We start from the raw sequence: 14,323 nt of genomic DNA on the forward strand, positions 1-14,323 counted from the left end.
TAAGCTCTACAACATCCAGTGACATTCACAGCTCTTCACTGTCACAGAACACCCTGCTGTTCTGCACCTTGGCAAACGTGGAGCCTCTTCCCTCGGACTCAATCGTGATGGTTTTGGTCCGACGCTGCAGGATCTGGTCAATGTCCTCCTCACAGAACTTGGAGCCTTCATCCTCCTCATCCATAATGGCACCATAGGCACCTCTTCGAAGCAAGTCTTCTATTTCTTTTTTGGAGAGTTGTTGGATCTGAGCAAATAAAATCAGGTTTAGACAGTCAAGAAAAAAAATCCCTGAAGTCTTTACTCTTCCTCTTTCCCATCTTTCCACAACCCAACTGTGCCTTATGATCTGTAAGTCTAAATCTGGAGTATTAAATGCTATGAGAAAAGTCTAGCTGACAGCTGAAATAAATAAAATAGGTGCCAACAGTACACACTTTTACAAGTATGCCTTTTTGGTTTTTTTGGCTATTCTTAACACCATGATGTGCATGTTTAAAATAATTACCTATTCATATTTATATTAAAGTAACACATTATCATAATATGAGAAGATACAAGGAAACAAAGAGGAACTTTTCTCCTTGTTTCAACTTTGACATTATCTACCTTGAACTTTATGAGGCAAGAAAGAGTGAAAGATTCATCAGAGTAACTGAGTAGATTGAAAATTATATCAGCTATGTTGCTAGTCCACATCAGAAAACAAAATGGAGATGAAAATGACGGAAAAAGGGAAAAGTGGTAGCCACTGTAATTTGAAGTAAATCCCACATGACTACAAAAGCAAAAGGAGGGTTATTTCAGGAAGTAAATCTACATACACCACCAACACTGTTTTCTCTTCCACTCATACTCTGCAAGACAGCCTTATCCAGTCCCAGTTTCAGACTTGCTCTGTCAAACATCTCTCTCTCATAGGAATTACGTGTGATCAGCCTGTAGACCTTCACTGCTTTGTTCTGACCAATCCTGTGGCATCGGGCTTGAGCCTTTGGAAGGAAGGGAGGAGGGCAGTTACCATTTAGACTTACCCAGGGATAACATACTGATCTTTAAAAAACCTGCTTCTGCTGTAGCCCAATCCAAGAATAGGAGCATGAACTCAAAAAGGAGTCAACACACATTTAAGCAAACAGAGGCTATCAGATATTTTCCACACTGTGAACTGTTTTCTAAACACAGTGTAGCAAGAAAAATGCACATGAATAACCTGTGTTGAATGCTCCTGACTGGCACTTCCCCTGCAGATAACAGCAGATAATAAGACCTGCTAACTTCTAAGTTAGCTGATCTCCTGATACAAAACAGTAAAGGAGTTGCAACTTGAGAATTATTTCAATTTCAGCATGCAATTCCTAGATTTGATTAATTCACTTTTTCTTTAATGCATATTAATCTTTTTCTGTATACTATGTTTCAACTGAATACCTCTATTTCTATAAATTGTGTTAGTCACTACATGCAAAATATAGCCCCTGGGTTCACAGCGTTATCAATACTTAAGGGTTTTATCAAATCACTGGTTTTACCTGTGCTGCATTTTTCAGCAGTAACTGATTTGAAAGAAAAGTTCCCAACAAATGAAATCTCTTCTGAATTGAAGGCATCAAAAAACTTTGAACACATGCCTTAAAAACATGAACACTTTAAAATTACACGTGTTCAAACAGAGACAATATTCAAAGTGATGAAATTTTTATCCACTGGGTTTAATTAGGGCTCTCCACGGTGCACAAAGAAATTTACCTGCAGGTCATTTTGGGGATTCCAGTCGGAATCAAAGATGATGCAGGTGTCTGCTGCAGTCAGGTTGATGCCCAGGCCCCCAGCCCTGGTGCAGAGGAGGAAGACGAAGCGATCCGAGTCTGGTTTGCTGAAGCGGTCGATGGCCGCCTGCCGGAGGTTCCCCCGCACGCGCCCGTCGATGCGCTCGTACAGGTACCTGCACACAGCCACACAACACACGGCTTTACAAAGGCTTCAGCACTGCAAGGGGCCTTTGAACACATCTACTGCTCACAGATTTATTGCCTGCAGTGCATCCAAGTGATAAAGACTAACTCTGAGGAGCAGTGGGTAACATAACCAAGAATCACGTCAGAACTTGCACAGCTGTAGTACCAATGCACATCAGCAAGTCCAAACATGGAGCACTATAAGACAAGCTCTTCTGCATTTTGTCCACTAGGCAACTACCTGATTATACTTGTATTACTACTTACTTGCATCAAAACACACCCTAACCTCAAGTCCTATGTGGACACTCAAGATTTTACATATTATTCTTGGATCCCTGCCTAGGGTCACAGAAGCAGGACAGTGGATTCTCTTATTATATACCAAATTGCCTGAACACATTAAGGGTAACCAAGCAATCAGCAGAAACCAGAACTTGGTGAGCTGTCACTGGACAAACTGCATACTGATTCTGTAAAGATTAAGAGAAATGGAACAAAAATGACTTGACAGCACCTTTAACAGTCTTTATCAAGGCTTCCTAGATAAAACCCAGCAAATTTTCAAGCCTGAAGTAAAACTGTCATTTGTTACCTTTGACAATTACAAAGACTGCTTTGAAACTTCTGGAATCAAGCAAAATGCTTTAAAAGGGAGGAAATACTTCTATACTTGTAAACTGAATAACATGCTGAATGCGTATCTAGTAGTCAAAAGGCCTCACAACCATTTTTCTTCTCATCAGCTATAAAATGGCACAGCAGATAATCCACAGGACCACAGGCATTCTGGCAGGCAGCCATCTATTTCCTACAGGCCTGAATTCTGTTAAGTGCTAAGTCTGATCATGTGTGCACTCCAACATTTCTAATCAAATGGCAGCACACAGCAAATTTCAGCTTCCATGGATTTCAAAAGATTCCAGCTGTAGATATGATTCACTGGTCTAAATGTAACAACGCTGCAGAAAAAGGAACATTTTCCAAACTGAATTATAAGTACTACTATGAAGTTAAAATTAATCTTTTTAAATGAAACAGAAACTGTGGCCCTCCCAGTTCAAACAGACAGCTTTAATAAAAAACTATCACTAGAACAGATATTAAAATAATCTACTATCCAGTATTCCAGTATCCACTGCAGGAAGGCTTAACATTAGTAATTTTTGGTTTTCAACATGTTAACTCTGTAGTTATCATGTAGTTCACTGACAATTACAAACTCCAAAGCAGAATGTACACTGCAACAAATCCACTGGTAAAACAAGAACTATGCCTTGTCATAGATTTTCAGGTGATACGGCAACTACTAATTGTACCCAAGTTTAAGGTTTAATGCATTTATTTAGTCACATGCTCAAATAAGCATTGAGTTTCCATGGAGTCAATAGTCTATAATAATCAGAGAGTGCAATTACATGTGATGGCAAAAGCCAGCCTAAGGAGCAGGTTTATGGCTGGCAGTTCAGCTCTGCTGCAAAATTCAAAGCAGTCAACTTAGCAAAGACAGGAAGAACATATGCACTTTCACATTAATAAAAAACACACCCCCAGTTGTTTATCCCTTTGTGTTTGTATTCCTTTGGAAGGAGCTGTATCTTGGACCCATCTGGTCCCAGCTCAACACTGTGTAAGTAAAGAACACATTCAGTGCTTCCTGGGGTTTGGACAAACAATGACAAGCTTGAACTAACCTCGTTTCTGAGAGATGTAAAACCAGTATATACATAATTAAATGTTTAATGGAAAAAGCAACAGACTGAAGGCACATGGTTAACCCAAACTGGACAACTCTCTTCAGTTCTTCTCTCAAGTTTGTAATTAGTTGTCAACAAATGATCACAAAACAGAAAGCTACACACTGATCAGCAAACAAAGAAAACAGAACTCCCAGATGTGGTGGGCTGCTGTCATTAATCCTGCACAACTATTAACACAGAACAATTGTAACTACAGGATACAGAAGAAGAATCTTACCTTTTATGTATAAGGTAATCCTCCAAAATATCAAGGCAGCGCACCATTTGAGAGAAGATAAGGACCTTGTGGCCTCCTGCTTTCATTTTTGGAAGAAGTTTATCAATAAGAACCAATTTACCAGCAGATTGGATCATTGCTTGCAGGTGGAAGTCAGGAGCACTTGGATTGTAAGTTTCTTTAAACTCTCCAAGGATCTTCTCTTCAGCACCTATCAAAGAATGTATTTCCTTATCTATGCATGTATCGACACAGATATCTCCACATACATTCAAACTGAAGATACCAAAATCAGTGCTGTATTCTAGATATTCCCCTCTAGGCACTGATAGAGACAAAACAGAGTTCTGGAGAGACCTGAAGTCTAAGCAAGAACATCTATTTTTATCAGCTTTGAGAACAAGCCTTAAGTTTTCCAGAACACCATAGAAAAAGCACCTTGAATGAGGTGAACAACCCTCCTCCAAACTTTAAATACTTATTTTTAAGTATTGTATGTCAAAAAACTGCTAAAAAATAGTTCTTTTGTCTATGTGATATTTTAAATGGGCCATGAGTCTTTGCAAAAAAGAAAAGTATTTTGAATACTACTTCTGAAACCACAGCCAAAACTCTTAGAGTGTTAAATGTATTTTCTTGCAAGTCAGGAAAAACACCAGTTTATTTAGTGAGAAAAGCAGTGAAGACTGACAGAAATCACATCCCTTGAAAGAAGCATTCATTTTAAAATTTAGACCTAGAAGTTCTTGTTCATACTGCTTTTAAAGAGCTGTATCATTTCCATGAGATTACTGCTTCTAAATGCTCTGTAAAATCCAAGAGAACAAGTTCAAGGTTTAGGCCTCAAATATGCAAATGTCTCTCAACTTTGTCTTGTATCTATCAAGAACACTTTTCCACCTAAACCAATCATTGGAAAATCCAAAGAAAACATCGAAGAATTATTACAAAATTCTTACATATTTTAAATAAAAGCAAAAAATAAGTTTAAAAAACCCACTCCTTATCCTGTATTTACCTTTGATGAGATAAGGGTGATTACAACACTTTCTGAGTTCCATCATAGTGTTAACCAGATTGGGGACATTCGCCTGCCCTGCTCCTTTGGATAAGAAAGCAAAATTTTTCTCCAAAATGGCTCGGTAATATTTCTTCTGAATATTAGTTAGTTCTACTTCAATTATGGTTTCCTCCTTAGGAGCCAGCTTTTTTTCTACATCTTCTTTTAATCTCCTGAGCATCATGGGTTTCAGGATAGCTTGTAGTTTCTGAACCTAAAAGAAGCATAAACGTTAGTTGGCACATGAAAAAAGGTAATAATGTAGCTCAATGAAAAAGCAGTCCCTCTTAAACTCTAAAGCTCAGATGAACTCATACCTGCTCCTCAGTTTTAAGGTCTCCAAACTCTTGCATGAACGTAGATTCAGCAGGAAAACGCAATGGTTCCAGAAAATGAAGGAGGCTAAATAATTCTTCTACTGTGTTCTGCAGTGGAGTACCTGTTAACAGCACTTTATGCTCCTAGAAAAGAAAAAAAACACCTTACATAACCTTATCAGCACACATTTGCAAAGATGTTTGTGTTAAGTCTGAGCATCAAAACCTGAAAATACCATTTCTGCAAGTCACTAACCACACAGTTAATACAGAGAAGCAGATTTATTTAAAAAAAAAAAAAAACAAAACAAAACAAAAAAAAAAACCACCACCAAAAAACCAGAAAGTATTTTCTAATAGCTTTCTTTCAAATTTTCTCTTCCTTTATCTGTAATGAAGGAGTGAGCACTTGAACTTTGCCTGTAATATTCATGGATTTATAATCCTCCCTCTCTGTAGTGTGACGAATATACACTGAGCATGTATCAGACAACTCAAGGGGACTTCTGAGAACACACAGGAAAGTAATAATGAAGCAATAAAAAAAATGCAAAACTAGTCTTGGATGCATTTGACACATGGTAGGATCTGCTTTTAAAACTTCTCAGCTGTATAAAATTAAATCTTAACTACTGGACTAGACAATCAATCTGTTTAAAATTCTACTAGTTGGGTGCTTTTATTGTTAAATAACTTGCTTAAAATACTTTCTAAATTTTAGCACATTCCACAAAAACTAAATCAAATTTTAAATTATATTTTCACCCTAATCAAAACAAAAACTGTACAACAGTATCATCAGAAATAGATTATGCTTACAGTGAGAACTTGCCACATTTTTGTTTAATCACAAATATATCAGCATAAGCTATCAAAACCACATATGTTTGAAGAGTATCAGGAATAGTTATCTATCAAGAAACACTGCTTGAGAGGTTTTTTTGACATGTAAAGCAAATTTTTAATTTATTATCATACTGTACTGAACTCAACCCCAAAATACTATACTGAAAATCAACATCAAAAAGTGAACTATAGTTACTCACAAGGTTCATTAATTTTAGTCCTTCCAAAAGTTTGCAGTTTTTGTTCTTCAGTCTGTGAGCTTCATCAATAATAACACACCGCCACTCAATTGCATTTAATTCTGGACACCCACCAAGAATCATTTCAAAAGTTGTGATAATGGCTTGGAACCTGTAGGTACCTCGAACAATACGGCCCTGGAAATTCATCGATACACACAATTTGTTACATTCCCTCCCGTCTACTCCATTTACAGATTTTGTTGTCGAAATTTTGCCAGGAGGCGGACAATGGATTTTACATTAGAAATGGCCTTGTCATCACATTTCATAATCTTTGTAACTCTCTAATACTAATGAGTAATTTTTCATGGACCCAAATCCAGTATTACCTAAGCAACAGAAAAAATTTAACCCCATTTAAATTACGGATATAACCACCTAATAGAACTGTTTCACAAGCATTTTCAATGCTGAGGAAATCTGAAAGAGTGACAGGAAAAATTCTAAAGTTGGTCTATCAAAAAATATTATGTTAATACAGTTAGCAGTCATACAATAAGTAACCACAGTTATCAGCTGAGAATTAAATGAAAACTTTTTATCCCCAGTTCACTCCACTGGTCTGACAAGAACATGTACGGCCTTCAGCAAGGCAGTACAGGTAACTCACTAGGCAAACAAGATGTCATTTTGATATTTAGCACTAATTAGTATAAAGCTCTCAGTTTCATCAATTTTGAACAAACACCGTGAGAACTAAAAAAAAATTATTTACGCACAATATATAAAAAAGGGGGGAAAGCCTTTTAAAATAGTCAGGTTTCAAGTTTTTATCATGTCATTTAATGGTGTGTATTTCAGAAAAGCAAGTTCAGACTACACACAGTTAACATCAGCAAAAGGAAATCAGCTACATAAAGGTAGCAGAGCTTAATCAGTATTAATTTTTTTCTCCCTGCTCTTCAAATTCAGGACCCAACTGCAACCATCTGTGTACACTTTAATCTCCACAAGAGTATCAGCATCACTGCTATTCAATTGCAAAATTACTCAGCACAGTGAAACAACACACACATCTTGCTGCAAACACTGCCACTAAATTTACCCAGTAAGCATTTGCTGAAGATGCTCATATGTAACATCCTGGAACATGAAGTGACTTTCACTAAGATAAGCACACAGATAATGTCAAGTACCCTTGTCACTGCTGCCACCTGAGCCACGTTTTGGGTGAGTTACTGCACACAAGTGATGCTACAATACCTGGGAGTCCCTGAAGTACATCTCATACTGCTGAATCATCTGCCTGCTGATCATGCTGCCGTGGTACACCACAACATTCAGGTCAGTCCACGTGCGGAATTCCCTCTCCCAGTTCGCTATGGTGGAAAGCGGAGCTATGATCAGGAAAGGGCCCCTTATACCAGTCAGCAGGATTTCATACAGGAATGTTATGGACTGAATGGTTTTGCCAAGGCCCATTTCATCGGCTAAAATGCAATTCCGCCTGAAAGCAAAAAGTATTTATTTATTACTATCATCAAAGAAAGCACAGACGCCAAAGGTATTACTAAAATGAACAATTTACAAAAACAAAGCTCAAATATACTTTGTAGCAACAGTCAAAACTGAGGCACTGCAAAAAATCCTTGAAAGCATTCCCTGGTTCAAGTGAAAGAATTTGCACAAAACTTTTGTGTAAAGCTTTGCATCAGGTTTAGGACTGTCAAAACCTGAGAATGGAATGTTCCATGAAGCTCTACAAAAATATTCCAGAAAGATTCTTTTGGGACTACCTTTGCCCTAATTAAAGGAATTTAAATTAAGCAGGTTTCCTACATGCACATTCACCTTGACAAAACTGCTAGAAATTAATGAAGATTCTCTAGAAATCACACATGGGAAGAAGTATCCCAGCTACACTCACAGGAAAGGGGTGCATTAGAGCATCATTAACAAATTTCCCTTTTTGACTCCAGAACTAGACAAATACCTATAACTAAATTACTGCATGAAGCAGCACTCCATGCTCTCCCTCAGCCATACATTCCAGCCCTTCACTGTCTGCAGATGTCACACAGCTCTGCACTGCTTGAATGAGAATTAAAATAAGCTTTCCTTCTGCAGATCAATGACACGCATGGTAATATGCTATACCTGCTACCATCATCTCTATAAGGGACATGCAACTGCTACTTTGGAAATACAGCAAGCAGGAAGACTCATTTGCAGAAAATCAACTTAGAGAAAATACATCATTCTGGAAAATATACTCCAGGCGATTGTATCTCTGCTCATAGAACACAGCATTAATGCACAAAACTTAGCTTCAGCTTAAAACACAGATAATGCTATTATTCACTAGCCTTACTTTTGAAGAGAGTTAACTTTATTATTCTATTTCTAGCAATCATCTTAAAGATGCAAGTGTTTATCAGTTTCAAAAATTGTGAAAGCTTGAGCTTTGGTTGTTTTCGCTTTAATATCCACATAGCCACTGAAAATTTATTTCCAGTTCTGTTAGTTGCCTTATTTAATATTTTGTTAATTTTTGTTCACAGAACATCCTTGCATACCCAAAGGGAGAGAAATTTGTTCCAGTTACATTGTTTTAGCTACAAGCAGAGAAACTGCAATAAATTTAGTTAAAACACTATTCATCCCAATTAAAGTGATTCACTCCATACAGTTTAAAATATACATTAAAAAATATTCCATGCATATACCTATTGTACCAGTTGAATAGGAGCCAGTTAAGTCCTTCCAGTTGATATTCCCTGAGCTGATTGCCATTTTTATATTCCCTGGACTGCTCAATCTTCTTCCAGGAGTTTGGAGGTGGTCGGTCCTTTAAAGGAAAGATTAATATATGTACAGATTGACACATGCTTTATTTTTCCAAAATATTTAACCCCACTATTTTGTGAGTATATCACTTTAGACTTAGAATGTTATTATTCAACCTTAAAAGTGAAGTGTCATTGTTAACATTGCTTACTAATTAACAGTCTGCAGAATTCTGAAATTTCCATTCATTTTAATCTATTAATTACTATTTTTTAAATTAATTTAAGTCTACATAATGAAATTAAGCAACTGGTTTCTAAAAAATAGAATACAAATACTTTGTCAAGGATAATATGGCACACAAATTCATTTATACATGAAATTTCAAGACTACATGAAGTTTCACTTTGGCAGCGCTCTAAGAACAGGCAGTTGACCTACGAGAGAGCTAACTGAATATTTGGATTAACAACATCCCTGACGTTGTAAACAGCTCTGGAAGCTGATGCTGAAGCAGTCTGGGCATCTACACAGTTACTGTGATCTTGCCCTCTCCCTTCTGCACTTGCCCAGCAGTGCTGATCACTCTGTCCCACTGCCAATGCAGAAAGTCAGGGCCAGCTGTACAAAAAAGTAAATTTCTGAGAGGTTTAGTGTCCTGAATACAATTCCCCAAGGGATCAGATCAAAACAGCATCAGCAGGGTCATGATACAAAACAGACTAAGAGTATCGAGGTATATCACCTTCAGGGCCCTCGCAAGCTAAGGAAAGCTGAGAGGCTACATATATACATATATATATATGTATACACACACATATATATATATGTATATGCACAAGTTTCCAGGCCTGGAGCCAGATGAGCCTGGCCTCTAGCTTAACAGGCAACTGAGAGGTGAAATCAGGCAGTTTTTGACTGATACTAGGTAGGATTTTAGCAGAAAACTCTTCTGATAGCTCCTGCATCCCAACGTGAACAAACTCACACATTCAAGTGAAGTAATTTTAATAGGGAGCTTTTCTCACCAGCTGTACTTCCCTGCCCCCCCCACCCATTTCTCAGCATTTATAAAAGCCTGCATTCACTCGAGACTCGTGTGGCCTTATGTGGCAGCTCTGAATTTTCCATGTGAATTTTGTCTCTCTGCACTGCCAGCGTCAGCATCACCTGAGCCTGGCTCTGGGCACAGCAGGAGCTGTCCCTCCCCAGCAGCTGTGGCTTCCTCCCCTCTCCCACCAGCTGCCATCTGTCCACTCCCCCACTCCCAGAGCAGCCATGCTCCTGCTTGCAGGCCTGCAGTCAGCAAATAATTTCTTGTAGCTGCTGGAGCCTGAAGCAAAAATACTTGTTGCTGATGCTGGGATGACTGTCAGTTGTACAGTTGCGCTTTAATCATCTTTTTCTCTCACAGCCAAATATGGTAACAGAGGTAGAAAAGCTCTTCTTCCCACATGCCAAAATGTCAGGATTTTAAATAAATACTACAAAAATGAACTCAATATAATATGAAGATGTTAATCGTGACTACTGTCATTATCTGTAGATGGAAAAACCATTAAAATAAATTCCAAAGCCTCCAAATTAAAACACTGTGCATATTTAGTTATGTAAAAGAAGTCAGAACAAGTGTTGTACTACACCACGCAGGACACATGTCCTACTCTGACAATGACATACAGGACTTGAAATAGAACTATTTTGCTTTCTACTGCTCTAGGAGACAGAAGATTGGTAATTTCAAGATCAAACACATTTCCTTATTACATGTGTTTTTCTTCCTTTCAGCTAGCTCTTTAATGAAGAGAAGAAAAATAAAAGCAGGAAGAAATTACAGAACCTGTTTGACAGATCTCATTTGCCAATTCCCTTCAGTGCTGAAGCACAAAATTTAACTCTCTTCTCTATAAAAGAGTCTTAATACATCATCGTGGTTTCTGCTCATTTTAAAGGTGCTCAGTTCTGTGATAGTCAGTTTCAACATGTGGCTCCTTGCTCAGTTAGAAACTCGAAGTCACAGCACTTCAGTTTTTTTCCTAAGCAAAAGTTTTTATTTTTTTAGAGTAACAACTAAGATGAGAATGTTTGTCTATGCCTACCTGAATATTTTATTATTCCTAGGTAACAAGGCACATGGATGCTTTACACAGAATGTCAATAAGCCTTTTGCTTTAACACAGGAGCTTAAGGTTGGGAAAACCAAGTCAGATTTACCAAAACAGACAAGTAAATTAGATATAATTTTACCAATCTCCTTGAGTCAGGCCTGGAAGCTTGCAATTGTTCAAATTCTTCTATTTTTGCTTGATCTACATCTTCTTTCAGCTCCCACGTACTGTCTTCATATGGCAACGAACACCATTTTACTAAATAGTAAATAACAGGCTGCAGAAGAAAATTCTGAATGTTATCAGTTTTTAATTTAGTATACAGACTGTTAATATGCCTTACTATTAGAGTAGTTTGCTTACACAAGAGCTAGAATCAAAAGCACATTTCTGACTATTTTTTAAATGTTCCATGTAGATTCCTGTTATCTACCTACTTATCCTTGGCTCCCCACACTCTGTCACCTTCTGTAGACCTGCGCAGTGGTTTTCAATCCCATTTACCCACAAATAAATCTTGTTTTAGTCTCAGGAAAGATAAATTACAGCATCTGTGATATTAGTAGAAATGGGGTAGGGCAGCAGAACCTAGCACACTACAGAAGTGCTACCCAGGACATCTCCTCCATTCCCCAAATCAGGCTACCTCAGGCTAAGCCAGAGCTTTAGAGCTCCTAAACCAGAGGTCTTACCAACAAAACTTCCATAAAGCTTTACAGGCTTGATGAACGACATACAGGAAAAAATGGAACCAAAGAAGATCATCTTATTTAGATTCAGTACATAAATATTTAAAAACCAAATAAAGAGTCATGCTTCCAGAAGCTGAGGGGAAAGTCTTATGACTTATGACAACACATTTTTTCTAGAAGTTTAATAGTGACAAATCTGCTGCATACAATGAAAATTCATTGTAACTCTCAGTCCTGCTTTAGGAAAATTAATGCAGAAGTGACTGGGTAAAAGTCTGCTCATTTTGCTATCCATACAACCAGAATAAGCATTATAGATATTCCAACAGCCTTAATCAACAATTTTCTTCTCAGTCTTTGATCTCCACTTGTCTCACTCTTTCTGAATTCTGGGAAATTTAATTGCTTGATTTGCTTTTCTGTTGTGGGTTGTTTTTTTTTTTTTAAATCTCAGAATGTTTTTGTTCTGTAACAGCTTTCCAGAAGAGGCACTTTAAATTAAAAAAAAAGTTTTGAAAAATACAGGGGGAAAGGTTCACTGGTGGCTATCAAAGCACTTCAAATCACTGGTTGCCTAAAGTTTTTATTTCCAGTGATCCCATGCCACTATTAGAGAGGCAGGACAGTATATGGATCAGCCTTTTGACAGAACTCACAAGTCAATTATTGAACCTCACATTTATGTCAGTCGATACCTAAACTTTGCCTACTACGACCTATTAATACTAATAAAAATATAAGCTATTATATGCTGATTTCTCTTTCAAATCCACAGCAAGCACAAGAAAGGACAAGACCATCATGTCTCATTAAAAATACTACTGAAGCTTTAAAATCATTCAAGTGTTACTCTGAGATCTGATAAAATTGCAGCTGTCAGACACTACTTGGAGCTGTATCTTCCTGACTTGCTTTAAGACATATTTACCTCACCAGTGTCTTTATCTTCACAAAGAGACACTTCTAATACCCGGTCTACTTCAACATAGTCAGGATTAAAAGGCTCCTCTTCCATCTGCAGTGAAAGATTAATAAAATCAGTAGAGAGACAAGAATAGCTGGCATTTGCTAAGACCTGGTCTCATCGTGCACAAAATTAATTTGGTGGCTGGAAATTACTGAGGTTTTTGCACAGACCTTGAATTCCACAGCAGCCCCATGCACACACCTCCTTGGTTCTCTTGGGCAACACTCACTCAAGAGGGATCTGATACTAGATCCATTCATTCTGGGATGAAGTGCTGTCTTGTGGAAGTCCTACAGAAACTAGCCACACTCACATAATCCTTCCCTCCTTAATACTTCTAAGTAGTTACTCAACCAATTCCACTTTCAGACCATGTAAGTCAGGTTAATTCAGTGACTCCAAAAGACTTGCTCTTCAAATTACATTAAATAACCCACCCCCTGCTGCAACCAACACCAATGGCTCATTTTTAGTTCCTAACAATCAGCTCTTTTATATAAAAGCAAACTACGAATCAAATTTCACAAGGAAAAAAAGCTTATTTAATTTTTATTTCATACTCACATCTGCAAAAAAGTGAGCTCTCTGAGCTTTCCTTACTTTGAATCGCTTTATTTTCTGCTGGATTCTTTTATCTTTTAAAAGCTGTTGTTCTGTGGCCCACTCACAGTGGAGATATGAGCTAAAATCACAGAGACTGACATTAACACATTGGTGAAAGCAAAAGCTCACTATCTATTTTTAATATACAGTTAAAATAACAGAATCCACCATAAAGATCAAAGATGTCTCCCTCCAAATAATCATCTTGCAGCACCTAGTTAAGGCAGTGTTTTTGAGCTGGAGTCTGTAGAACTCTACAGATTCACAATTTTTTTCCCATGAGTACTAAGAAGAGAAACAAGCTTATTTCAAGGGAGCTTAAACAAGTCAAGTTTAAAATCTGACACCTTGACCAGAAAGTACCAAGAGATATAAATTACTTTATATGTTAGATCTGATTTTTCCACGTGCCTCCTGTGGCCATCTCTCCACTGGCACTGCTGGATCACAGAGCTCAGCCCATGGAAAGCTCAGGAGGAGCAGCAGAGCCCGTGGCAGGGAGGAACCTGCCCTGGGCTGGCAGAAAAGCTCCGAGTCAAAGGAGGTGGAACCAGCAGCTCCAGCACCTGCAGCATCTACCTGCACGCCAGGAGAGCATTTCTGAAATTACATCACACATTTCTTCCTCACATCCCTTTTTTTAGTGTATTTTCATCATTTTTTCAAGCTTTCGAAAGATATGCTAGCAAGGAAGTACAGCTGGGGATTATTCATTCTTGGATGGAAAGACAGATTTTACCCTTTTGGAAAACACAAGGCAAATGGTCTCCAGCAACACACAGAACCAGAGTATCAAAAGAATCTAAATTTATTATTGCAAAAATCT

General features: G+C 37.8%; 1 protein-coding gene across 2 annotated transcripts in view; it reads right to left on the reverse strand.

Moving 5' to 3' along the window:
* CHD9 (chromodomain helicase DNA binding protein 9) overlaps positions 1-14,323 on the reverse strand; it is a 77,410-nt gene that overhangs the window by 22,804 nt on the left and 40,283 nt on the right. For both annotated transcript variants that reach the window (XM_066327867.1, XM_066327868.1), the window contains 12 exons: positions 13,459-13,576; positions 12,856-12,942; positions 11,375-11,512; positions 9,067-9,188; positions 7,604-7,847; positions 6,359-6,535; positions 5,313-5,456; positions 4,954-5,209; positions 3,936-4,146; positions 1,750-1,945; positions 825-992; positions 68-247 (listed from right to left, as the gene is read on the reverse strand). In XM_066327867.1, coding sequence (XP_066183964.1) covers positions 68-247; positions 825-992; positions 1,750-1,945; positions 3,936-4,146; positions 4,954-5,209; positions 5,313-5,456; positions 6,359-6,535; positions 7,604-7,847; positions 9,067-9,188; positions 11,375-11,512; positions 12,856-12,942; positions 13,459-13,576 — 2,041 coding nt within the window. The remainder of the gene's footprint in view (positions 1-67; positions 248-824; positions 993-1,749; positions 1,946-3,935; positions 4,147-4,953; positions 5,210-5,312; positions 5,457-6,358; positions 6,536-7,603; positions 7,848-9,066; positions 9,189-11,374; positions 11,513-12,855; positions 12,943-13,458; positions 13,577-14,323) is intronic.

This window comes from Sylvia atricapilla, chromosome 12, assembly GCF_009819655.1.
Source record: "Sylvia atricapilla isolate bSylAtr1 chromosome 12, bSylAtr1.pri, whole genome shotgun sequence".
In the NCBI taxonomy this organism is placed as follows: domain Eukaryota; kingdom Metazoa; phylum Chordata; class Aves; order Passeriformes; family Sylviidae; genus Sylvia; species Sylvia atricapilla.